General features: G+C 42.1%; 1 protein-coding gene across 2 annotated transcripts; it reads left to right on the top strand.

Annotated features, from left to right (window-relative positions):
* Window positions 1–745: 745 nt before the first annotated feature.
* Window positions 746–26,074, top strand: RCBTB1 (RCC1 and BTB domain containing protein 1). 2 transcript variants are annotated; one of them, XM_064714938.1, is made up of 12 exons: window positions 746–887; window positions 6,940–7,110; window positions 7,909–8,059; window positions 8,500–8,666; window positions 11,871–12,029; window positions 13,097–13,204; window positions 14,126–14,268; window positions 17,006–17,196; window positions 20,761–20,887; window positions 21,343–21,494; window positions 22,109–22,239; window positions 25,120–26,074. In XM_064714938.1, exons 2-12 carry the CDS (start codon window positions 6,967–6,969, stop codon window positions 25,258–25,260), a joined length of 1,614 nt encoding a protein of 537 aa, XP_064571008.1. In that variant the 5' UTR covers window positions 746–887; window positions 6,940–6,966; the 3' UTR covers window positions 25,261–26,074. The 2 variants fall into 2 exon arrangements, with proteins under 2 accessions (XP_064571008.1, XP_064571012.1); XM_064714942.1 differs by lacking the exon at window positions 746–887 and adding an exon at window positions 1,094–1,219.
* Window positions 26,075–26,711: the final 637 nt, after the last annotated feature.

Genomic DNA, 26,711 nt, shown 5'->3' with positions numbered 1-26,711 from the left:
CAGGGAGCCGGGCCGAGCCCGGAGGATGTGGGGCAGACAGGGCCATCGGCTCAGGAAGGGCAGCACTCTGAGGGGCTGCAGGGGCTCCGGAGAAGGGTTTGGAGCAAGGCATTACGAATAGCGTCTGAGGGAGCTCGGGCTTGAGGGGATCGCTCAGCCTGGAGAAAAGGCGGCTCGGGGGTGACCTCATCGCCCCCTGCGGCTCCCTGACAGGAGGGTGGGGCCAGGTGGGGGTCGGCATCTTCTCCCAGGTGATTTAGTGGCAGGACAAAGCCTCAAGCTGTGCCAGGGAATTTCTTCACAGAAAGTGACAGGGCATTGGAACGGGCTGCCCTAGGAGCTGGTGGAGTCACCGTCCCCCGAGGGGCGTAAGGAAAGGCTGCGCGTGGCACTCAGTGCCGTGGCCTGGTTGACACAGTGCCGTTCGGCCGGAGGTTGGACTCGGGATGATGCCGGGGTCATTCCCAGCCGCCCTGCGCCCGCCATCCGCGCTCCGCCCCACACTGGGCGGGGTCGGGCCGGGCTGGGGGGGGAATAGCGGACCAGGGGCCGCGTCACGCGCCCCGCGCACCCGCGGCGTCCAATGGGGAGCGAGGACCCGCCCATGTGACGGAGCGCGCGCGAACGGTCAAGAGGGAGGGGGGGCTCCCCCCCCCATTCCGTGCTCCCGCGTCCCTCCGGCGAGTCACGTGATGCGGCGCAACTCTGCCCCCCCCGCTCCCCTCCCGCCCGCGTCACGTGCGCTGTCGCCGGCGGCGCGCGCGGCCCCGACGGCCGTGAGGGGCAGCGCGAGCGGCGGCGGCAGGCGGGGCGCGCGGGGCCCGCGCTGGGCGGAGCGGGCGCGGGGAGCCCGCCGGGAGCTCGCCGGGAGCCGCCGCAGGCACCGGGTGAGGAGCGGCGCCCGCCCCGCGCCGTCCCGCTAGCGCCCGCGGGCAGCGGGCGGGCACCGGGGCTGCGAGGGTGGCGGTGCCCGTGCGGAGCGGGAGAGCGAGGGGAGGGAGGGAGAGGGTCCTCGTCGCCGCAGCTGGGCTGGGGTGGGGACCCTCAGCCGCGTCTGCTTCGCCGCCAGCCAGTTTGCCCCAGAGCCCTCTGGAAGGCTTCTCCTGCACGTCCTTAACACTGTGTGGTCTTACAGATTTTTTTCTCTTTTATTTTCCTGGTTCGTGGTGTTGCGGTTTATCCTTCCCTTTTGTCGCCGGCTTCCTGGAGCCTGACTGAGGTACCCGGCTGGTCGGGAAAAAAACAAACAACCCAGGGGCAGGAAAAACTCAACGCTTTTTGTTTTTCCTCGCCGGCTTTCTATGAATAGTTACAGCGTTTGTTCGGGTTTTTAACGCGCTTCTTCTAAACTGAAGGGGGATTTGCTTTGTTTTGTTTTTAAAGGAACTGGCAGAGTTTCAGTTTAGGAAACTCTTGTAAATGAACGCTAAAGGAATATTTACTCGTTTTATAAGGAACTTGCAGGGTTCTGATTTAGAAAGTTCAAGTGACCCGTTTGTGCTGTCCTCTACGGAAGGTAAAATGGGCTTAAATCGTTCCGACAAGGGGTGGGATCAAGAGAAAAGGGTACAAGGAATCATAAATGGAAATGTGCTCGGAGCACAGGGTATTTTAGGAGAAACTTTAGAAGCTGTTTGGAAAGGTGCATTCATTCTTTAGTGTCTTAATATGAATGTTTCCCCTTGAATGCTTATCTCTCCATATGTCAGATTGGAAGACAGGCATTGCTTTAGACGACGTCCTCAGTGAATGGATTTGATAAGTTGCACTAATGGTTTAGCGTAGGGAAAAAAAAAAAAAAGAAACTAAGGCAAAGTGTGGTTGTAATTACAGTTTTGTAATTGGAGGTTTGTTATGGTGGGTGGATGACTGTCATCCTCATAAGGGTGGTTTCCTGTGGCTAAACCAGTCATGTTCTGTAGCATTCACGTGTACGATGGTGCTTTTTGCTTGCTTATCTCTCACAGCTGGTTGCTCAAACCAAACAGGAGCCCTTGGATCAGTAGTTCTTTCCTCCCCTGTGTGGCTCATTAAGGACATCTGAAAATAAATTGTGTAGAGGTTCGGAGCACATGAGTTCTGCCATAGAAATTTTGCTTCCTGTAAGGTCCAAGGAAAGTAAGTTAAGGCACGCTTTTTCAGGGTGTGCAGGTCTCTTCATTGGCAGGGAGAATGCCTCAGTAGCATCCCTTGGTTCATACATCTACTTAACATCAATAGTATTGCTAATATAATGATAGTATATGGTTTCACTGTTCTTTCTCAGTGCCAAGATATGAAATCAAAAAAAGCAAATGTACACTGGGGGAAGATCGGCGTGATGTGGAGGATTTGATTCTCCCTTGGTTAAGGTGTACTTCAAATTAAGAAGGGATTTAGTGTGCCAGTCACTCTGCGTTGTTCTAAAGCCAGATATCCCAGCTTTTGTGTTCTCACTGCTCTTCATAATTCCCAAAGACAATTAGGAGAAATGAAGGCCTGAGCCTGCAGTGTTTCTGTGCAGGAGTAGGTCTGCTTAGCTGGAATCATCTGCAGCATTGGAGCCTAAGGAGGGAGTGAAACAAACAAACGTGCGATTGTGTTCCAGCGGCCTTTGCAAATAAGGGGATAATCTTTGAGGAGTTAACTGTAGCTTTTTTTGTCCCGAGGACAATTGGTACTGTTTTCCCGGTAGGATGTTGTGTTAGGCTATTGTTGTATCCAGCGTGGTTTTATTTAGCTGAACTATAAACTCGGTAGAACAGTATCTAAAATCATTTTAACAAAGCATTTTGTAAACGCTGCCTTTTTTGTTTTTAAGGCAGGATTCATGTTTGTCTTTCATGTGCCGCTGTGAATCGGCTTGCAGGCTTTTTATTTAGTAAGCAAATTACTGAGGAGATGAATGTGTAGGCAGCAGATTAACACAGAATTTTTGAGGTGCCTGTGACTCCAAAAGTGTGTGGCTTTTTAAAACTGTGAGCAGATGTAGATGTTTTTCCCTTAATGTTGGTGCTTACCCTGAGGTCAGTTTCTTTTTCATCACAATATGTGGCCCGTTCAGTTTCTTTTCTTTTACAAGTCCCCCTTTTTTGCTTATTTTTAGCCTGAGTGAAATTCAAGGAGTGATCTCTGTTTCTGTTTGGATACTGAGGTTGCTGATCATTTTGGAGATGTCAGAGCTGTGAAGAGAGGTGTTGTTGATATAAACTCCCTCTGCTGGTTCATTTTGCAGCAAAGTAAAGCTTTGTGTTGTATAATTGTCTATCTCTGCATCATGCAGCAGAAATTAACAGCTGGGAGGAGGCACGCAGTGTTTCTAAAAGCAGTTTGGGCAACTAGTTTAAGCTCAGGGGTTTTATACTCATAAGGTTTTTAATTGCAATTAACTTAAGATCCGGGCGTTGCTATATGACGGATACTCCTCAGAGCTGCTGCTGCTGCCTTGTTGCACACGGGATCAGAGCAATAGCCTGAAGCCAATATATTGAGAGAGCTATTGGCGTGCAGGTTAAAGTGCCTTGGCTGCTTGGGGCTCCATCTGCTACATTTGCACTTACAAACTCCTCAGCTGAGGGGCAGCCCTTGCACGGTGTGTGATGCAGCAGGAAAGTAAATAACCTTAGGTGTGGGAGCGACACTCTGCAGGAAGGGTGAGGGAAGGACGCTGGGTTTCTTTGTGCTCCTGCTTGTGGTGCCATGTCTGGAGTCTCCTGGATCATCAGCCTTCCATTGCAAGGATTTGCCCAGAAGAAACTTCCCACTGTCCCCACCAGATTCGGGCAAATGCTGCACGGGGATGAAGCATGAGCGTGGTTGGTGTGAGGGGTCAGTCACGGTATCACAGAGCATCTGCTCCTTTGGGAAGTGTGCAGTATGTCCTACAGGATCCTAGAATCAATTTGGTTTCAGTTTTGATAATACTGAGTAACTTTACTGATACCTCAATTTACAGTCCTACATTTAAAAGTAGATTTCTCAAATACTTTTTTTCCTCACTTGTAGTTTTGTTTTTTTCCTTCCTGTGACTGCCAGAACTTTTATTTTTTTATTGGACAACTAGGAAATTGGCTGGGGTTGTTAAGGAATCTGTTTTTAGAGAGAAAAAGGTGGTGCTTCTGCCTAGGTGGAGCATTTGTTTTCTGTGGAAAATGAACAATAAATAGTTAAATCAGCTTTCTATGCACAATTACAGTTAAGAAACAGTAGTCAGTGTATAAAGCCCAGAACTTTCAGGTTTGTGTGTAATTTCTCTCTCAGACAAAAGGATATAGGAAAACATCTGCTGTTGCTGCCGTAGAAATGGTGAAAGCCAGTGATGATAGATACTCCAGCAAATAGCAGACTCTAAAGACAGCAGTTAATATTTCAAGAGCAGGGAAAAGTGTGTCCTTGAGGAGAAACAGCACATATTACATAAAAGGCAAGAGAATGTTTTTTTGTTGTTTGTTTGGTTTAAGGATTTTTGTGAACCTTCATTGGTTCCTAAATCCTGGATAGAGTTCAGGATTGAGATTTATTAAAGAAACAAACTTGCCAGTGGCAGATGAATTGTCCTTAAGCACCTTTTGAGGAAAACCTCTGAAATAACTGTAGAATTGTAGTAACAGCTGAAATGGCTGAAAATATACAGCCTGGTTTTGGGAAAAGCAATGTTAACACCTGCTAACAATTGTAAGGATCTTCACCTGGGGATGGAGTTAATTGCTTATATCTCCCATTTGGGCAGTCTCATGTGCTTGAAAGCTTTTATCTCTCAGTATTAGTGTGATAAGATGTCAGGTTGAGCTGTGAGGTGTGGGAAGTGCAGCATAACTTGCATAAGGTTTGGAAGTGCTTGGAAAGGTTTTGTCAGAGCAGTGATTAGCTGAGTTCATACAGAGCCAAAGAGAAAGAAGCCAAATGGGTTGGAGACCTAGTGCACAGATCCAACACACATTGCACTTACTACTTGTAGGGTAGAATAGGTTCTCTGGGCGCTGTCAAACTTGTCAATTGGCTAGCATATTCTCTGCCAAAATAACACCTTGTCTTCCTGTCTTCACAGGTTGTGTTGAAAATTACTTCAGTGAAGAAAATAGTTTTTTTAAAATCCAGGTTGACACGTTTGTGCTTTGGCAGTTGTGTATTGAGTGAGGCAAGTTAAATAGGTGAAGTCAGAAGGGACACTTCCTTGCTCTGCTCAAAAGAAGTAATTGCTGCCTTGATTTAATTGATTGATAGTGTCATATGTTAAGAGACTTGCCAAGGTGAGGTGACAAATCTTGGCAGCTAACTAGCCTGGGCTTGTAACTGGACTAGAAATTAAGGTTTAAATGCATCCAAACCTGCTTAGCTGTGTAGAATGTGCTATGCCTTGCCATCAGGTAGACTTCTAAAAAAACCAAAAAAACCCCAAAAAACTATTCTACAAATAAATCTATTATGCATTTGCCATCTGGAGATTTCAGGTGTTTTCAAGACGTGCTTCAAATGTGAAATGGAGAGTTAGGTCAGGCTCTTAGTAAGGGAGGTGCCTGTAGAGCAGAGCGGGGTTTATTGGATCAAAGTTATGAAATCTAATAAGGAAGCAACCCTGCCTGGGTTTTGTGTTAGGGTATTTTTTTTAATGGACCTTATTCCACAGTAATGTCTGTGTTTCTCAAAATTAATTTTTAAATTGTTGTTATTGCTACCTTTTTAAAATCCCCTTCTTCCAAGAAACATCTGCACTGCATAACAGTTGACTGCTGTTGTGAAATGGCTTTCTGAAGCCCAGGCTTGGTTGTCAGCATGGTTTGAGAACAAGCATCAGAAGAGTGGAGAGGCTGTGTTCTCACTGTTACCCATACCTGGTCCCCAGGCACCATCAAGAGGCAGCCTGACTTGAAAGCAGCCCAGCAAAGAATAGGGTGATTGGGTTGCACTGAAGCAAAAGATGAAAAAGAACTAAGTGTTGATGAGAGGATGGCATCTGGGTAGAGACTGCAATTCTTACTCGTGGAACAATTCCCTGCCTGCTTGTTTTTTTGTTTTATGGTGATTTGTCTTGTCACTGACATTCTGTGGAGTTCTTCACCTAATGCTCTCCACATTTCACAGAAGTTGCTGATGGCCCTGGGCATGGATCATGGATTGTGAGCAGCAGAGTCCCTTCAGGGTGTGAGCGATGTGATGTGCAGGGTTGAGTGCCTCGACGAGCTCTGGGTGTCTGTGCTGTCAGCTTTGCTCCTGAGCTGCTGCACTCATCCTGGGGAAACTGGGAGGAGGGAGCCCTGGGGAAGAATGGGTTCTGTATGTTTGTTTTCATTGGCAAACATCTCTATAGCCTGTCATGTTTCCAGCTGTTAATGTGATCCACCTGGTTTCTAAGGAACAGATTATGGCAATTTTACTTAATTGCTGTTCTCTGATGTGTTTTGCTGCCTAATTGCACAAGCCCATGCTTTCCTGCTCTCACAAATATTTTTTGATCATAACAGCTTTTGATTACACAAGAGATGGCAGATTTGGGTCATGTTCATAACAGCTCCAGCCTTATTTTTATTTGCATGTTTCACATATACATCAACTGCTTGCTTACGTGGTATTTGTAACTTGTGAGATTACCAAAAAAATTCACAAGTGAAAATTTTATAAATTGGAATTGCTGCTGAAATCCCCTTTGAAAATTCCCTTGTAATTCCACTCTGCCACCAGTGGATATTTGCTAGATCACAAATTTTTAATAAGTTTGCTTGTTAAAGAGCAGATGTTTAGTTAAATACCCTGTTAAGAAAACAATTTGTTTTTCCAGTGACTAGTTTTTTTCTCACCTAAATACATGGAAATACAATTCCATATTTCATACAGAATAGGATATTTACTTTCAGAGCTACCTGTCTTTTCTCCACATAAAGGAATTTCTGTTACTGTCTGTTAATGAACGCGCAAAATACTCTTTTTAATAAGCTTTTTGCTTGTGTTTTGTTTTTATTCCAGCAATGTCCTCTTGCTTGTAGAGGTGCCATGACACACAGCAGCATCATGGTGGATGTAGGCAAGTGGCCAATATTCACCTTGCTTTCCCCCCAAGAAATCGCTTCCATTCGCAAAGCGTGCGTGTTCGGCACGTCGGCCAACGAAGCCATTTACATCACGCACAATGACGAGGTCAGCTGCCACAAGTACCTGCTTTCACAGTGTTGTAGATGAATAGCTTCTCAAAAGCATTATGTGAAGTCTAAAATGTGGTGATATGACATTTGATTTTTTTTAAAAGTTTTGTGTGGGCACAATATAAATGGACAGTTTAGAAAACTTTCACATGGCAAAGGCCACGATAGATTATATGCTCTTTGGAAGACAGGCAGAATTTAAAAGAATTGAAGTGCAGACAGGTATGAAGATAGAAAACGAGGTTATGGCTTGCTAAGTAAAAAATACCGTGAAAGATTATCTCTAGATCTTAACGATTGAGAAACTCATAATGAGTTAGCATAGCATAGTGCTGCTGAAAGAAAATGAGACTGGTGTTCTGGGATGTAGTAATGAGAAGGTTTCTGGTAAGACTGTGTAGAAAAGGATTTTTTCCCCAAAGTCCTATCAATAGTGCCTGTAGGATGAGCTTCCCGCAGTACAGCTCTTTACGTGCTTATGCTTTATTTGCTGTTTACAAACTGCTTTTAAAAGAAGGTGGTGGCTTCCACTTTTCACAATTTCAGACTTCTTAGGGTGCAGTTCCTGAAAATAAAAAGCCTAAATTCCAGGACTGTATGAATCTGAATAATTCAGTTAACATCCAAAGTGCCCTTCTGCAGCCTCTTGAGGTTATTAATTTCCATGTGGGATGTCTCTGGCCCCTGGAGGTCCAAGGTGAAACAATGTCCCTAGTTAATGAAGACTGAGCATTACACATCTGTGCATACCTGAGTATAAAACATTTGAAGTGAGTATTCTTTTGTTTTTCAGGTATTTGTTTTTGGACTGAATTGCAGTAATTGTTTGGGAACTGGAGATAATCAGAGCACCATATTACCAAGGAAATTGGAAGCCTTATGTGGAAAGAAGATCTCCAGTCTCAGTTATGGAAGTGGACCCCATGTTGTTCTTTGTACTGAAGGTAGAAAATTAACATTTAGTATAGAAACATAAGTTACAGATTTTAAGCTAAACTTGCATTTAACAGGAATGGATTGTAGTGTAATTGTATTAACTTGTTAACTGGCTAATGTACACTAAGAGGTTCTTGTTGGTCCTAAGTGGAAGTAAATGGATTTTGTAATTGCTAAAGTTTCCATTTCTACTTGCTGAGGTTGTAGCATTTTACACTGTCACTTATGATGTACTTTGTCTTACCTGTGCACTTCCATGTATTTCCACAATCTAGAGGATATGCTGTGATGTATGAATATAAAACAAAGTATATAATTTTATAGCATACAGATGATTTTTCTAATAGTTTGTTAATTTCAATTTCCTGTTGGTATTTGATAATTTCTTAAAATTCTGTCTTAACCTCCCTGGAGTTTTTAGTGATTTTCATCACAAATATTTTTGCAGATGGTGAAGTATATGCTTGGGGACATAATGGTTACAGCCAACTTGGAAATGGCACAACCAATCAGGGCATTACTCCTCTTCAAGTTTGCACAAACCTCTTAATAAAGAAAGTGGTGGAAGTAGCTTGTGGCTCTCATCATTCCATGGCGCTCTCATTGGATGGAGATGTAAGTTGAAACCTGTTCAAATCTCTTAATCTCCTTCTTGAAGTAAATAGTGGATGTGACCTTGCAGTTCAAACTTCTGTTTCTACAGTGTAATTACAAATATAACCTTTTCTCTTGCTATCTCAAAATAGGGTGTGCTTTTCTTCAGAGCAGACTTGAAAACAACAACAAAAAAAACCCCAAAACCAAATTACTAACGCCCCTGCCAGAAAAAAAAAAAGAAAAAAAGGAACCCCAGAGCCTTGTTCCCAGAACAAGGGAAATACAACTTAGTAAACTTTTGTGTCTCTCACAGGGGTGAGACTAGAAAGATGTGCAGATGTGCCACTTAGAGGTGAAATAATGGTCTGCGAGGTGCAAAATGTTATTTATTTGCTTGCAGTTCTCTTAGTTAGGGGGTGTGTTGAATTTGTATTTACTGGGTTAGAATTTCTTGTAGAAATGTCTTGCATTTCCACACTGGTACTGCAGAAGAATGTTGCTCTGCACACCTCTGAATACTTTGTTGTGTAGCTAATGAAAGGGCACTTGGTTTATATCCAAGTCTGCCTCATGCTGTTTGTTTCAGGCTTCAGGCTATGTGTTGTGGGAAACACATCCAATTAGTTTCCAGTTATGCAGATTTGACCAATGTATGCACAGTGGAAAATCTGGTTTCAGCTGTGCACTAACAAAAGAAAAGCTCTAATTTTAAACCCTTTTGACAGTGAAAAGGGAAACTACAGCTCTTCTCATCCTGGTAATCTGAGCATGTCTGTGTTGTGGCCCAGTATGGAATAATAGTGCAACAGTAACACCGAGTATTTTAAGGGTAGGAAAGAGAGATTGGGTTAAGTGCTCTGTGTTTTATCTGAAAGAAGAGCCTACACTTAGGAAGGATTTTGTGCTGTCATGTTTGGCTGGGTTAAAGTGTAAGACTTGGTGAGCATGCAGGGAGGAGAGGACATTCACACATTGCTTACACTGGAGGTGCCAGCTGCTGTGTGGCAGCTGCCTGTGCAGGCCATGCTGTTTCTTGTGACACGCTCCAAATCCCAGTGGAAGCAGGGAAATTTCTTTGTGTTGACCACGAGGCTGGTGTTTGCAGCTGGCTTGCCAGCGTGGCTCGTTAATGTACTTTAAATCCATCCCTGGTGTGCCTTGCAGTAACTTGGTTTGTGCTCTGAGCTTTTACCAGAGCTGAGTGCCTGAAAGCAGCAAAATGTGTTAAGCAGCTTTATAGAAACATTTGGCTGCCAGCCCCCTTGTGTCCTAATAAACCTGAAGCCTCAGGGGGACATTGAAGTTGGAAGTATTTGTGGAAATACCTGGCATAACTGGTTGGTATGGTTCAGTGTCGGATTTGCGGCTGTTTGGATGGCCTGGAAAGGCCCGGGGTGGCCTTGGGGCAGCCCGCGCTTCAAAGGACGAGAAGAGGCTTCAGTTCTTTTCTCGGTCTCGGTGTTTATTAATTGTTTATCTAAAAGATTTTCTCTCGGCCCGACAGAGGTCTGCTCAGCAGCCAGCCATGAGCACACTCCCTGCCCTCTGGGGCGGTCACCTATCTTTATACTCAAAGTTACATATACAATATTTATCATTTTTCCCCAATACCTTTCACCCTTATTGACCAGTGCACTTTTAGTAATGACCAATCCCAAAGTGCCACCATCACTACAGAAGATGGAGGAGAAGAAGAAGAAGGACAGGACAGCCCCAATTTTTCCATCTTACTTCTCTAAACCCCCCTGTACAGAAATCCTGAACTCTGTGTTTCACCCTCTAATTAACTAATCCCTTCACCATTCACCCCGGTGAAGTCCTCCTATCCTCATACAGGTGTCGTCTCCTGTGTAGGATCAAAGTCCAGCCACCAGACACTTCTGGCAACATTCCAGGACTCCCGAGCCCCCCAAGGGTGGTCTCGGTGACTCGGCACCTCAGTCCTGAGGTGCTGAGATCCCACAGTTCAGTGCAATTTTAATGCAGTGCAAATTTTAAAAAGAAGTATTTTAGTCATAGAATTAAAGGAATACAGACATTCATGCTTCTCTGGCATGTCCTTTGGCATTTTGATCTACTTTTTGAGATTCTCTACCTAAATATTTGCTGTTATTGAAATTAAAGTATTTTATAAGGTGTCTTCAAATATTCAGTAGGAATCAAAGATCCAGCATTTAAAAGTAACAAAAAGCAAAGGACTGATTCTTTCTTTTGTTCATGTTATTCATTGTATATGAGTTGTATTGGTGGGGGATCTTTTGTTCTTGTCTTTGATTGGAGTTTTGTTTTGGTGCTGATGGAGGTGTTAGTTTTTAATGACTTTTAATGACTCTTGGTTTGGAGTTGCAGTAAACAGACAGCTTCTGGCACCAAAGGATGTGTGGGCTCCTCACAAGGGTACCTGTTAGTGTGCTTGTACTGCCAAGCATGTGTGTGGAAGGTGTTTCCAAGAGGCCAGACTTTTGAACTGGATGAGGCACCAGAGAATGAACCCTCAGAAACAATTTTACTCCAAACTGTGGGCATGTATACGTGTGATAAAATTGGAGACACCAAAACCACAGTGTTATATTTTTTTATACCAAACTACTTCCCCGTCTTCCTGACTTTCAGATAACAGGAACTCATATTTTTGCTTGTATTAGTACTAGCTTGCCACAAGAAACTTTAAACTGACAGAAATTGTGGATTTTTTTTTTTGTTAATGCTGCTGTGAAACACGAACTGACAAAACCCTGCTCTTTCACAGCTCTTGAAAGATGCACAAGAGGTATGATGAGTGTCCAGCAATAAACCTGGCTTAGAGTTCTTTGAAGAAAACTACATAGCTCTAAACTAGGGAGTTAAAGTGTGTCTGGGAAACAGATGATGATCTGGCTTGCATTCCTTTTTCAACATAATGAAATTATAAAGACAATCACTATCCTCTTTTTCTTACAGTCTGACTTGTATTTAATACAGAAATATATTTCTTTTGTTTTCTGTTTTAGGCAGATGCTATTCTTTTGTAATAAGCTGGAGAAGTGCTATATTCCTATTTGCTAAATGAGTCCTAAAGCTGTTTATAATTTTCATTCATGAAAACGAACTTTAAGCATTTTAGCTAGTTAAGTAGGATATCTTACCCAATCTGGGGCTGCCTGTGGGAAGATTATCTATTGCTATCATTACTCTTATTAAGCTTTAAACTGTGTGGCTTTGTTTGTTTGTTTTTATGGACAGCTGTACGCTTGGGGCTACAATAACTGTGGTCAAGTTGGATCTGGATCTACAGCCAACCAGCCAACTCCTCGCAGAGTTTCCAACTGCTTGCAGGGCAAAATTGTGGTTGGCATTGCTTGTGGCCAGACCTCCTCCATGGCTGTAGTAAACAATGGTGAGGTAAGTGCTGCTGCTGCCTTCCCTCATTCTGTCACCTGAGCCCACCAAGCTGGTGTCTGAATGTGGAGAAATGCTGGCAGAGTGCTCAGGTTAGGGCTGTTATTGACAGAGGTAACCTGGCAACTTCTGTGAGCCAGCTGCAGGAAAACACTGCAAGTCACTGGAGATGCAATTTTTCAATATTCCTTCTTGTGGCAGAGACTGTGTTGGAACACAATTCTTACGGAGTCTGCAACTGCAAGAATTTGAACAGTTGTATTAACTAAGTCTGTCTTCATGTTGCAAGAGATTGCTTAATATAAATTGTGTTAAATTAATTCATTAAATTAGTCAGTTTATTACTTTAAAGCGTGCACAATCAAACAGTTAATTTTTCTGCAAGGATGCTTTGGCTGATCCTGTTTTTTAAACACATTGCTTAATTACCGGCAACAAACCCGAAGCATTCTTTTGAACACTGCCCTCCCATTGTGAAACTGTTCCATTTGACATAAGTTTATGGTGCTGTCTTGCTTTTAGGATGAACTGACCTCTATTTTACTTCATTTCACCAAACAGAGAGTAGTATCTCCTTGTGAATGGATGGACTGCCAAGTCCCTGAGGCTGAGATGGGTTTTCATTGTCCTTATGTGTGCCATGGTGTGTCCACTGTAACAAAACTAAAGGAAAAATTAGAGATAAATTGGGGGCTTCCATTTAAAGTGATCAGTTCATCAGAATAAGTTAAAAAAAAAAAAAAGGAAAAGTAATAAGGGAAAGGATGGCGTAAAAGTCAAAAGTGTTGATGCTATGGAAGAGATTTTGGTGTAGTGCAAGTTTATTGCCAAGTTCCTAGTACTTCAAAGACGTGTTTTTAAGCTTCTTTAAAAGGTAAATGCAGGGTGGAGAAGTTGAGTGCAGTAAGTCATTGCAGTTTACTTAATATCTTTCTCTTCTCTGTATTGCTCTTCAAATAGCACACAATTTTTTTATAAATACTTTTCTTGGCTTGTGCTTGATACTAAGTCTTAAGTGCTGTGTACTCCTGGTGAAGAGTGGCTTAATTTTGTTTTCCTTGTGCACTCAGGTTTATGGCTGGGGCTACAATGGCAATGGGCAGCTGGGGCTGGGGAACAACGGGAACCAGCTGACCCCGTGCAGGGTGGCAGCGCTGCACAGCGTCTGTGTGCTCCAGGTATGCCCAGCGTGGAAGGGAACGTGCATTCCTGCTGCTGCCTTCTGCTGGAAACCTCTCCTTGGAGTATTACACCTGCTGCTCGATTTCACTACTTCCAATGCTGAATGTTTTTTAGCTACACTGAATTGTATTTTGCTTATACAACGTGCAAGTAAGCTGTGAAATACTTGCTTCCGTAAATGCTTGGAAAGGTTTAAAGTTAGCTACTGTAACTACTAGTGAGTTGTGCAGTTGATACAAATTGCATACTTGTTACAAAGCTAAATGAAATGTTTTAGTTAAAGACAAGGTGAATCAGAGGTTCAAATTTGTTCTAAGTGTTCTAATTAGTCTTTTAGAAGCAAGGGGAGAGGAAAGATGAGACGTGGGGGTGGGTTTGATTGTTTGGCGATTGGATTTAGTTTGGTTTGTTTGGATTTGGGTTGGGTTTTTTTTTTCCTAGCTAGGAATTAAACTAAAATTTGGGATTTCCTGGGTTTTTGGGAAGGTTCTGTAGAGTTGAATGTGGTAAGTTGGGTTGAAGGGTTGTTGGCTGTTGAACTGCAGCTCTCCTCAGTACAGAGTACTCATACTGTATTCAGAATAATCCAGCTCTGAAATACTCTCAGAGCACTGCAAGATGTGATGAAGTAGTTCTGTGTTCCTCATGTGCAAAGAAGGCAGGTAGCATCTAGGGAGACTTGTCCAGTGTGCAGTAAGTTACTTGGGAGCAGCCAATGCAATTAATGAAGCTGGGACTTTGGCAGTACCCACAGCCAGCATACCTTGTGTTAGCTGCCAGTACTGAGCAGTACCACATTGTGGTGCTGGGTGCAGAGTGCCTGAGATACCTACCATGAGCTAGCCGGGGTAATGTGTGTGATATTTTGTGTCTCCTTGTGTTTGGTTCAGCAGTAACGCTGTTACATTTACTTACAGATTGCCTGTGGCTATGCGCACACTCTAGCACTAACAGATGAGGGCTTGCTCTATGCCTGGGGAGCTAACACTTACGGGCAGCTGGGGACTGGCAATAAAAGTAACCAGCTCAGCCCTGTGCAGATCATGATGGAAAAAGAAAGGTAATCTTGCTCGAGCTCTTTCTGGGTTGATAAAGTCTGAGCATGTGTTATGTGGTCTCCAGCAGTGGAAGCATGCATGTGTAGGGCTTGGTGGGTTGTTTTTCTGTTGCTGATGTTAAAAAAAAATATGGGAAAGGATGGTAACTTATTGTTTACAATGATCACTGAGTGCTTTTTACTGTCTTTAATGGTTATTGAACAAAATATACTTTGCATTTACCTGATACTGAAAGACAATGAAGGAATAAGTGTTATGCTATTCTGTATATTGTTCCATTGCTTAAAACTGGAGCTATGAAATTTTCAATAACCCAAGCCATGAATTGAGGCCTACATTTAAAAAAAAATAGAAAAAGAAAGTGAGGAGAAAGGAAACGCCACCTTTGCAAGAAGTGACATGTGGAGAAAAACAATTTTTGAAAGGTTTAAAATAGTCCACCATGAAAATAGAACTCAATTTGCAAGGTTGCTTGAGCTAAAGGACAGTTAGCACTCATTTATTACTTGTACCAGTTAGTAGTTTGTAGTTTTTTTAGTTTCCTGGACTCATAAAAGAATGAAATTAACCCTTGTCAGCCCTCTTTCATCACCCTTCCATCATCCTCATATTTGGGGCTGGCTCTTTGGCTGCTCACCTACAAATGTGGGCCTCAGTCCCATTCTCTGGCCCCTTGTGTGTTTTCTGGGCACATTAATGTACCTTGTCGTGGTCTCTAGATCTCTTAATTTGCAGTCTCCTCTTAACTAGGAAACACTTCTGCTTTGTTTTTCTCCCCCATTTGGGAAGGCATTCCTATTTTTTGTTGTAAATTTAAAGCTTCACAGTATTGAGAGTGTTTAAGAGCTTAAAGATGGGGGTCAGAGAAAGAAGAAAGGAACTATCACAGTAAAAACCACTGAAGTGGGGCTGGTTTTTCTGCGAAGGAAAAGGAAATATTCTGTAAAAAGCAGTGCAAGAGAAATGTGTACATTTGCAGATAGATCAACTTTGTTTAGTTAGTGATTTATTTCATGAGTAAACTAAGGAGAACTGTTGCATTTAGAACTGTATGTGAACCCAAGCATGGGGTTATAATAAAGCTGGCATTTGTTCAGTGGATGAAGGAGGGGGAAGTACCATAGAACTTCTGCTTGGGATCTAAAGGAGAGATAAGTCACTTGAACTTACTCATCCTGCTTGACTTGGCTCCCTTGGAAACGGTGCTAAAAGTGGGTGAGCTGTCATTTCCCATGAAGCACATTACTGCTGCTCCTGATCTTTTAGTTTATGTAATTCTTTTGTCATTTATGTTTAATGCTGGCAGCAGTTACTTAGGAGGTTTCATTTGATGCTGTCTTGAAAAATATTGCACATACAGATGTAAGGAGTGTTTAGACTTCATTGTGTTCAGAGGAACAGCTGTGAAGGTCATCCTCCTGAATTTTGGTGTTAAATGCATGGTTATCACGTTAACCTGTACATGTGCTATAAGAATGTGTACCACAGGTGTGCTTTGGTACTGCTGAAGTGCTGTATAGTCTGTAAAAAGAAGAATCTGTTCTGCTGAGAAAAGAAGGTTTGGAGAGGGAAGTAGTTTAGCTTGATAGTTGTGACAAAAAGAAAGTTGTCTCTAAAATAAATACTCTATGGTGTGTCTTGCAGAGGTATTGCATAGAGGTTCATAAGTTGACAGTAGTGTAAAACAACCAATCAGTTTTCTTTCTGCCAGAAATTGATACGAACATTGAAAGTGATATAAATTCTTTGAGTTTTGTCTTGAAATAATTTTTGCACTTTAAATATGAACGTTGTGCTAAAACTTTTTTTTTGCTTAAAAATCGAACTCTTCATGGGCATTGTTCTGTAAAGGAATACACATTTTTGTGTGTGTATTCTTAGATTGCTTGGAAGGATATTTGTTTGTCCTGGTTGATGGGTTTCTGGCACAAAAGCATGAAATCCTCTGATGTGTTTTTTACCACAGAGAAAAAACAGGAAAGCATAGCTTTTATTTTGAACTTGGGAACCCTCCCTGTTTTACTTGTCACATGCACAGAAACTCTGGCAATGTCTTTGTGGTGTTTTAATTGGAATTGTATTCCTTCTCAGTTCTTGCAGTGTTTCAGATAAGAATCTAGGGATTGCCTGAGCAACAGGAAAACAGGATAGATAAGTGAGCATCAGCAGCTTTAGTATTTTAAAAAGCTGTGTGAAGTGGGTGAAAAGACTATGTAGACTTTATTTAAAAACAACCATAGCTCTTAAAGAATTTGTTCCCCTCAAATGAAGCGCTGTGTTTCATGCTGAATTTCAGTGCTGAGAGAAGTAAGCTGTACAGCAAAATAAGAAGTCTGAAGTACAGGCAGTAGTAGGTCACAGCTCTGTCAACCTACAAAAATCAAGTTAAAAGAAGGTAGAAGAAATTTCTTCTTGAGAATAAGTTTCTGATGTGTGTTGGTTTTAAGGGGGAAAAACAAAGCTTGTTTTTTCTTTATCCCCTTTTCCATAGTTATGAAAAAATAGGAGGAAAGTCAGTTGATAAGAAGGACATAGCAAAAGCAACATCTGATTACAATAAAATCTACAATCTGCAAATTTAATTGTGGGATTTTTTTAATTCCCGTTCAAGCAATATCGCATTTCTGCAGGACAAAACCCCAAGTACGGGGATGTTGCTGCGTAGTTTGTTTGGCCGCTGTTTTGGTGCGGCCTTTGGGAAGTGCTGCGGGCGCCTCACGGTGTTCCTTGTGCCCGCAGGGTGGTGGAGATCGCCGCCTGCCACTCGGCGCACACGTCGGCGGCCAAGACGCAGAGCGGCCAGGTGTACATGTGGGGGCAGTGCCGGGGCCAGTCCGTCGCCGTCCCGCACCTCACCCACTTCGCCTGCACCGACGACGTGTTCGCCTGCTTCGCCACGCCCGCCGTCATGTGGCGCCTGCTCTCCGTAGGTGAGCTCCCGCTCCCGCTGTCCCCGTGTCCCTTCGTGGTTGGTGCAGCACGCTGCTTCTCCTGTTTCAAGGAGGGAAGCTTGGCAGCTCAGTGGCGAGTTGTTTCTTCCTTCTGCTTCCTTCTGCTATTTCAGCAGCTGGGGATCCAGGGTAAGGGTAACAAGGTTGTTTGCCAGTGTACATCCAAAGCCTATCCTGTTTTACCATTGCAGCATGAATATTGTGTGTGAAAAACGCCAATCACTTGTTTTTAAAATTTTAAAAGTTTAATAGTAATAAAATGGTTATAAAAATAGTAATATAATGAGAATAATAATAATTAGGACAAACTGAATTAGGACAATATGAGACAATAAGAACAAAGAGTTACGGACGTCCGGGTACCTTTGTCTGGGCAAAATAAGCCTGAAAAAGGACACACATTAGCAGAGGATTAACCCTTAAAAGCAATAGCCTGTTGCATATTCATACATCTCATACATGATGTATAAATTCCATTCAAACACAAGATTCTGTCTGGTCAGTGTCAACTTCTTCCTCTTAATCCTAACGGCATCTTCAGGGCTGATTGAGGCAGGAAGAAGTTCATTTCTTCTGATAAGAGAGCAATAAATTCCCTTTCTCTGAAAGATTTAGGTGTCCTGTGCCTGCTATCTCGCTGCAAGTCCTTTCTTTAAAAAAAGTATCTTACTTAGTATAGTTTCTATTTTAACATTTTTTATAATCTAAAACTATATTTAACACACTACTTAAGAGAATTAATACAGCATAACTTTCTAACGTAATACATATAATATTCATTTTAATATTTGCAAAAAGCCAATCACAAAATATGCATTTTTCACAGGGTATTTCTTATGTTTGTGTTGTTTGAACTCCAGGTCCAGGAAGGAATCCTGAGTCATTCAACAAAACTTTGGGGATTTTTTCCTCTTAAAACTATTCCTGCTTGGAAGATTACTCCTGAGGCTTGTTTTTTTTTTGGTATCTAACAACTTTGGATTTTAAGTGTTGCCTGTAGCTTTCCCCTCATTAGTGTTTGCCCTTCTAGGAGCAAATCTCTCCCCTGTGTTTTCTTGTTTTGAAAGTAACAGAATTCCAAGTTTTCATTTCATGAGATGATTTATCTCAAGTATATTTAGACTATCCTTAAAGATGGGCAGACTTGTAAATAGTAGTCCCTGTGAAACAAGACTCTTTTATAGAATTGCTTTTCTGTTGGAACTCTCTTCTTATACTGCCTTGGATTACTCTGTGGGGTGCTGTCTTTGTGTCCAACAAATAAGCTCAAACCTTTTTTCTTTATTTTCTTTGATCCACATGCTGCTAATTCTTATTTGAACCCAAATAGAATATAAAGGGCTTAGCTTGCACTTCCTGGAAAACATAAAGGTGTTTTCATGTTCAAAAAAATAAGGATGTTTCATCTTACATCTGCTGCCTTAGTTCTCAAGATCTCTTAGGACATCTAATCTATTGACAACAGACCCTAATTTTGTTAGTCCCTGTATGGAATTGTTTTTGGGGAGCCATGGATCACATCCTCTCTCCAGTTAAGTCTCTCAGACTTTACTGTTGCCTTTGGCTTGTCCTAACCCAGCTTCTCTGTGGTAACTTCTCATTTAGCATGTTATTTGTAGAGGTCCAGGTAACAGCATCTCACCTGTAGGGGAGAACTGAGTAGAGATGCTCAAGAGAGAGAAGATTAACTTCGAGCTGTCTGCTCCTGGGTAAATCTAAGTCTGCTTTTATCCCATTTGTCACTTTCTCCGTTCTCTAATCCTCTGCAATATGTGCTGGTCTTGCTCTCCCTTGCCTCCACACTTGTGGAGGTCTCCTGGTTGTCCTGTCTGTTGCCTTTTGCTAATAGTGAGAGCTGTTTAAATGACATCTCTCCCTGCTTTCATGTCCCTTGTTTTTATGAGGTTTTCCCAGACTTAGTATAGCCAGGTGTTTGACCTCTGTTACCTGCACTTTAATTCCTCTTAGCCTTTGGGGATTCTTCCCCACTTAGTCTGGCAATCTTACTGAATATTTAAATCAAAATAATTAGTTCTGTCAGCATTTTAAAATCTCTATTTTCCATATGTGTTTTCCTTTCCCACCTGTTTTAATCACATAGGAGTAAACACTTCTTTTTTCTTATGGTTTTGTTGTTTGTTTGTTTGCTTGGGTTTTTTGGTGTTGTTTTGTTTTCTTAGGGAGAGCTAACTCTGTGTAAAGGTTATTGTTCTTACAGTTACAGTGTCCCTGCCAAAAAAATGAATCAGCCACTCAGGATTGGCTGTGGTAAAATAAAAATTTGCAGGACTGAAAGTATTTGGAGTGAAAGTTGATCTGCATAGCTTAAGCTAAGCTCATGACCTAGCAAAAAAAAGATCACATGAGCAAATGGAGAGGGATTGGAGCACGGCTTAGTTGGGCCAGAGGAGATGCAGTTTCTGTGGGTGATTCATGTAAGTCAGAGGAGTGCAAGCTCTTGTGTAGTACAGGCATGGCTTGCCACTTCTGAGTAGTTTGTTCCAGCAGTATTTCTTCTTAAATGCAAAATAATTTAGTGTCCCTAACAGTGAAGAGTGGTGTGCAGATTGTATATGGATGAGCTCTATGCAGTCCTGTGGAATTGCATTCCATTTAGTAGAAATCCATTTGTTTTCCTTTTCCATGCTTCACTACTTAGAAGCCACTTGCTTTGGAACACACATCTAAGATGCATCAAAATGGTGGGTTAAATTAGGTTTTCTGAAATTTCAGAGGCCTCAGACAGCTTGTACTGCATCTCCTGTATGATTTCTGGAGACAGAGTGGGACCTCCATGAGAGCAGTGCTGCAGGCCTCAATAGAGAAAGCTGTGGTATTTCTGCTTTAATCCACTTCCAGAGTTGCTGAGGTTCTGTGTCCTTGGTTGTACCTTGAGCAGCACTGCTGCTGGATTTTGTGTTGTTATAACTGACTGATAAACTGAGTAATTGGTGTCAGTGATAGCTCATGTTAATGAGCCCTGGCAAGGACCTCCTCAGCCTGCAGGCTGTATCCAATCTGCCAGCACAGAAAGGTGACCATGTGCTGACCTGTTTCCTTTTTAGGCCCAGCCCACACGGTGTCAGTGTGGCTGGAGTGCTGCAGGCCCCTTCCCCAGGGATCTCAGGGGTGTTGCAGACTCCCATTAGCAGCACTCTGCAGGTCAGGGGCAGAGCTGAGCTGAGCCAGCACCAGCACTGAGCGGCCTGGAGGCTGGGAATCTTGTGGGTAGTGCCCACATGGAGCCAGAGTTCTCCAGGTACTTCCCTTAGTGCTGTGCTGCCTCTGTGCCATGGGATGGAATGGGAAGTGCTGACCATTGCTGCTTGTAGCTGTTGTGGAGCAGCCCTTCCCAAAAGGAAATGCTATTGGATTAATTAATCCTTCCCATTTTTCTGCTTAAGCCAGTGGATCCCTGACACAGATCTGTTTTCCTTGATAACTCTTGGTTATGTTGCTAGCTTTAATTAGTGATCAGTATGTTCCATTTAAGATGCTCTTAACATCTCATTTTGTTTGTTTGTTTTGAAATTGTTTCTGTAGAGCATGAAGACTTTTTAACAGTAGCAGAGTCTCTGAAGAAAGAGTTTGACAGCCCAGAAACCTCAGACCTGAAGTTCCGTGTGGATGGAAAGTACATCCATGTCCACAAAGCTGTGCTGAAAATCAGGTAGTGGTTGTGTTTCACAGCTCGTATTTGTACAGAACAAGCTTAGGATATCATCAAAGGGGCAAAAAACAGTAAGAGGGAAGGAGGGACCCCAAAACCTGTAGTAGATAGTATCTATGTATCCATAATAACTTTAAATGAAGTGATTGTAAAAGGAGGTCCACATTAATTTTTCACTGAGCCTGCTTTTCCTGAAATAATAAATTCTGTTAAGTTGGTCTGGTTGCAGTGTATACACAGATGTTTCTGTAGCATGGGCAAAAGAAGAGTTTTATTTAAATGCATAATGAAGGCTGCAGTGTTAGGAATCAAAATGTGGACTGCTGACCCCGATGGGGCATGGTGAAATATTTGTGAGTATTGTAGAGTGCCCCAAATATGTGTTTCGGGGGGGACTGTAATGTAACATTTGTGTGTGTGTAATAGGTATTGCAGATGATGTCTCTGTCTCCTAGGTGTGAACACTTCAGAACCATGTTCCAGTCATACTGGAACGAGGATATGAAGGAGGTGATAGAAATTGACCAGTTTTCCTACCCTGTGTATCGTGCCTTCCTCGAGTACTTGTACACGGACAGCGTTGACCTCCCCCCTGAAGATGCAATAGGTACTGCTCGTGGGCCAGGAGGCAGAGCCAGAACAACTGGCACAGGGCTTGCAGTACACGTGACCAAATACAGGCTGCTGGTCTAGCCTAGAATGTGTTTTGCTGGTGATTAATTAAAATGCTGTTGTAGCAAACTTAACTACAGCAAAAATAATGTATATTTAGAAGTAACCTATGAGCAGTTTGGTCAAGGTTGGGAGAGGAACTATTTCTCTGGGTGAAAATACTTGCATGTTTTACTAATTTGAGTCAGTTACTGTTTGGCATAGGATCAAAGAATCTCGGTAGATCTAGTGGGGAGGAAACTTGGACTGCAGAGGAATTACAGCAAGCTGAATTCAAGCCCATTTGTTGATAATAGTTTTTTACTCATGCTATGGTGCCTGCCACTAGATATGCAAGTTAGTAGGACAGCCTTCATAATTACAGACATTAACAGGAGTGCAGAATGAGGTAATAAAAAGCCCTTCTTTGCCTTTAATCTGCTTTTTCTGAATAGTAACTACTTGGAAAAAGCACATTATAAGAGACAGAGCTTTGCAGGAGCAGAAACAGATGTTACAAGAGCAGAGATAATTTTACAACTGACTGATACCATGATGTTTTAATTGCAGGGCTCTTGGACTTGGCGACTTCATACTGTGAAAACAGACTGAAAAAACTGTGTCAGCACATTATCAAGAGAGGAATTACTGTGGAAAATGCATTTTCATTGCTCTCTGCTGCTGTCAGATATGATGCAGAGGTAAACTTCTAAAGTTCATTCTCTTAAATGGGTGGCTGCCTCCTGACTTAAACTCTGGAGAAAAGCAGCTGGTTACATTTTCATATAAGCTCTCTCTTACTTTCATTTAATTCTATTTGCCATTTTCAAAATTTGAGAATGTTGGACTTACCTCTCATGGCAAATACAGTTTTTGTATCTCATTTTTTATTTTCATTTTTCCCTATAAACCAGTACTGGGAAGGTGAACTAGTATGCAGATATTTCTGAGGAAGGAAACACTAAGTGTGAAACAAGGGGAGGGTTTAAACAAAAAGTAACATAATGAAAAGCAGGCTAAGCCTTAAGTTACTGATTTGTAAGGCTGTGTGTTGTGTGTGATGACATGGTGGTAGGTTGCATTTGGGATTTTTTTTTTTTGGTTGGTGGGGTGGGTTTTTTTTAGCTTTTTTGTTTTGTTAGGTACAAATACGCTTCCAGTTTTCAGAGTATGCTGATGAGTGTCAGGATAGGAACTGCTTCAGGGGCCTTATAAATGTTGAAGACAGAGCAACAGTGTTTGAAGAGGGGAGTGAAACCTCCTCACTGTGGAATGTCTGACTTCACTCCTTGATCCCTAACATGCTGCTTTAGGAACTAATCAGGAAGTATTCCTGGGCTTGCTTCGGCTGCTTGTGTTCAGTAGTATCTGTGCATTGCATTGGCAACTTTACAATTGGTTGGTTTTGAACTTGCTGCTTGTGCTTACAAAGCAGTTTTTTGGTACTCAGTAAATCAACTTATTGCTTTTTCTTGTACTTGATTTCCAGCAGCTGGCATGCAGCTTGCCCTAACTTATTTCAGAGCCTTGAGGTGTGATGCTTGCTTGACAGACCTTAACCCAAGGCTGTTAGTGTCTGTCCTGGCTTCTGATCTACTGTGAATAGTGATGTCTTTGATAGAAGTTCATAAAAATTAGGAAGATTCCCATCTTTTAGCCTCCAGAAATGGTTTGCAGGATGGGTCTTAGGTGTGTGGTTGATTCTGCTTGTAAGGGCTGTAAGGAATCCAGTTACTCTGCCACAGCTGTAACTCCCTAGCTAAGTAAAGGTGGAACCATAGGCTTCAGTGCTGCTTCCAGGAGAGAATGGTGATGCTGAGGGGTTGGGCTTTAACAGAAGTTGGGTTTACATGCTGCAGTGCTGGCAGGGGGCTTGCAATTGCTTGGCTGATGGAGTTCTTTCAGGGGGGGTGTGCTGGAAGACAACACTTCAAAGAAGCTGCTTCACTAATTTAAAATACCTCCATGACATGAAACTCCTGCAGTTTCTTTTAGGTCAGGGCTAGCTTCTTGTAGCTTTTAAAATAATCCTTAGCTGCACCTTGTGCCTTTATTCACCTAAGTCTATATTAAGTAGTTTGCTGGGAACTCATCCATCTGCAAATGAAACTCAGCCTTTCTTTTTAAACAGAACTTTAGATTTTTCCAGAGTTACTAATACTACAATAATTCTGTTTATTGTGTGCTTTTGTTGCATTGACTTGGAATATGAAGTTTTTAATAAAGCAGTGCAAAATATTGTAATGTGTATGATGTAATTTTCTTTAAAATGCTAGTTAATTTTGTTATTAAAAAATACCACAACTGTCAGTGTTCAGTTCTAATAAGCTTGTCTTTTTTTGTTGCACAGATGCCACACAAGTCAAGATCTGCAGCTTCAGAATGCCTGGTTTTTGGCCAGGATATATTTTTATATTACTGTTATGTCAAGAACTGGCACTGGCACACACAGTTGTTCTAGTTTCAGTATTGACCTTAAGAGAAAACATGACTATTATTCAGTCTTTCCTACATCATGGGGCTTAGAGAGTTTGTTTTGCCTTCCTGCAGTGCCCAGCCTGCTGAGCAGCCAAGGAAGAGCGTGTTCTTACATACAGAGTCCTGCAAAGATCTGATAAAGAAACCAGAACAGTGTGGGCAGTTGCCCTTTTCTGTCAGGGCTGCAGCATCCTCCTTAGAGCAGCTTAGATCTGCACCACAGAGTAGATTTCCTCCTCAAAGGAGGAGCTGGAAATAATCTGAGTGGGAAGTGTTCTGTGGGGAACCTTGCACTGACAAGGACTGTGCCTTTTTTTGGTGCTCTTTAAGGCATCCTCTCTGTCTGACATCACCAGGGTGCAATGTTGGTTGTGAGGCTTTTCTAATTATTACATGGGAGTCACTTCCAAGTAAACTCAAATATCCAGAGCCCACTTTCTGCAAGGATTGCTGTGCTGCACTGTGCTCCACTACTGCATTTGAATCACATTCAGGAGCCCTGTGAAGTACTTTGTAGCGGAGGTTGTTTCTAATGCACAGAAGGACCTCCTGCCAATCTTTGCTGTATAAACTGTCCAGTCAGGATACCCTGAGCCTGGAACTGGAACGATCTAGCTAAGCCCTTCAAGAAACAGGAAGGAAGTCAAGCAACCTTAAAAATAATAGATTTGTTCATATTGTGAAAGAAAAGACCTGAATTTTCTTTATCCACAATCTTGGTTATACATCATTACCCCGAGATCTCTCCTATTTACATTGGAGTTTCAAAGTTGTCAGAGAATGCAGATGAAACAAAGTGTGAGAATTTAAAATATATATTGCTCAGAACAGCTGGTTTTTGTGACTGCTGCTATTTAGTGAGAAACAAATTTTGGTTACTTCCTCTTGTAGCTGCATTTACATAGTGACATATGTGGGTAGAATCATTATTTTCTGTTGCATTTACATAGTGACTGTTGGGGGGAAAACACAGAGCCACTGGGTGTGTTTGTCCAATTTGCTGCAAAAATAAAACATAAATAGGCATTTGTGCCTCAGTGATATTTTCTGTGATTGAAAGCAAAGATAACATTTTTTCTTTTTGTTTTTTCCCACCTCTTTAGGACTTAGAGGAATTCTGCTTTAAGTTTTGTGTCAATCATTTGACAGAAGTGACACAAACCACAGCATTTTGGCAAATGGATGGTCCCCTGCTAAAGGAATTTATTGCTAAAGCCAGTAAATGTGGAGCCTTTAAGAACTGAAAGAATGAGGCCGTAAGTCGCGGTGTTTGTGGGGTTCTTTTTCCAGCTACAATGTAACTGTGTGGGTCCAGGCAAGTGTTTAGTGGTCTCTTCCACCACAGAACCTGAAAGGCCACAGTGAAAACAAATGTTTTCAGTGCTCAAGAGCAAACTTGTAAACATGTCAAGCAAAATACTCACTTGCATTTACCAAACCTGGATGGTGGATCCAGCTCAGGATTCAGGCAGAGAGGGAATGCTGCAGTGTGTGAAGGATTCCGGCCGCTGTTCCGCACTTGCCTTTCCAGCCTAGGAAATCTCCGTTCTAGCACCGCCTGCTCGTACCTCCAATTTACTGTCTGGGGTTGGAAAATAGTCTGGCCTGAGCCACTGAATGATGTCACTTCAATCATTAACTCCCTGGGATTATAGAGGAGCAAATGGCATGGTTATTTCTTGCTGCATTTGCATGATTGTGAATGAATTGGCCATTTGCTGTGTGTAATTAACCAAGTGTATCCAGTGCTTCAAGTGTGCAAAAATGATGTATCTTCAAAGCCTCTGCAAGTCACTTTGAAGAAAGGAGTTACTAGGAAAACTAATTTGAAGTAAATCTCTATATTTGGGTATATTTTAATAGAAGTTGTAATGTGTACTTTGTGGAATCTGTTCAAGCACTGTTTATAATGCTTAATGGAAATAATTCCACTCTTCAGTGACTTCAGATTATGTTGGTTCCCTCAGAGGGGGAAGGGAAAGCTGGGTGGGATTTTGCTTTTAATTATTGTCTAAATTTAAACCACATATAATAAAATTACTTTTTTGTACCTCTTCACTAGCAAACTTTAGATTTTGAAGAACATTACAAGCTTTCTGTGTTACATACAGCATCTTAAGTTGCTTCATTTAAAAAACTTCATCAAAACAACAAAGGAAAACCCAATAAAACAACAAATAAAGCCAAAACCCAACTTACCCTCTACAATGAATCTTGCTGATTTCACTGTGCCTGACAAAATACCTGTGCTCTTGATTTCAGAAGGTCACAGATTTCTTTGTAGGCACTAATTTTAGACCTCAGTGGTTCACTCTGTAGATCTGACTTTTTACACTAAGTCATCCTTAAGTGGCTGTAACCCTTCAGAAGGTATGTATGGACCATCCTTATCGTTCTTACTGTGTTTAATAACAGAGCTTGTTAATGCATTTTTGGTTTAGGTGGGTTTTTTTTCAGGCTGAGTGGCCCTCAAGTTCTGGTGATGTTTCTAGGCCTAGAAGGGCAGCAGACTTGAACTCTGTAAGCAATTAAAATTACTGTTTATTTGTTGAATCAAGCACACCGTATTGTTCAAGAGCTCATTTGAATGCTGCTATTCTGTGCTTATCAATCCCCACCTTCCTACAGAGCAAGCTCAAGTGAGGAATTCCAAGTGGTCATGGAGAGAGTACAGCTGTTGTGACAGGATGTCACC

Source organism: Zonotrichia leucophrys, chromosome 1 (assembly GCF_028769735.1).
Source record: "Zonotrichia leucophrys gambelii isolate GWCS_2022_RI chromosome 1, RI_Zleu_2.0, whole genome shotgun sequence".
In the NCBI taxonomy this organism is placed as follows: Eukaryota; Metazoa; Chordata; class Aves; order Passeriformes; family Passerellidae; genus Zonotrichia; species Zonotrichia leucophrys.
This window is presented reverse-complemented; position numbering and strand designations above follow the sequence as displayed.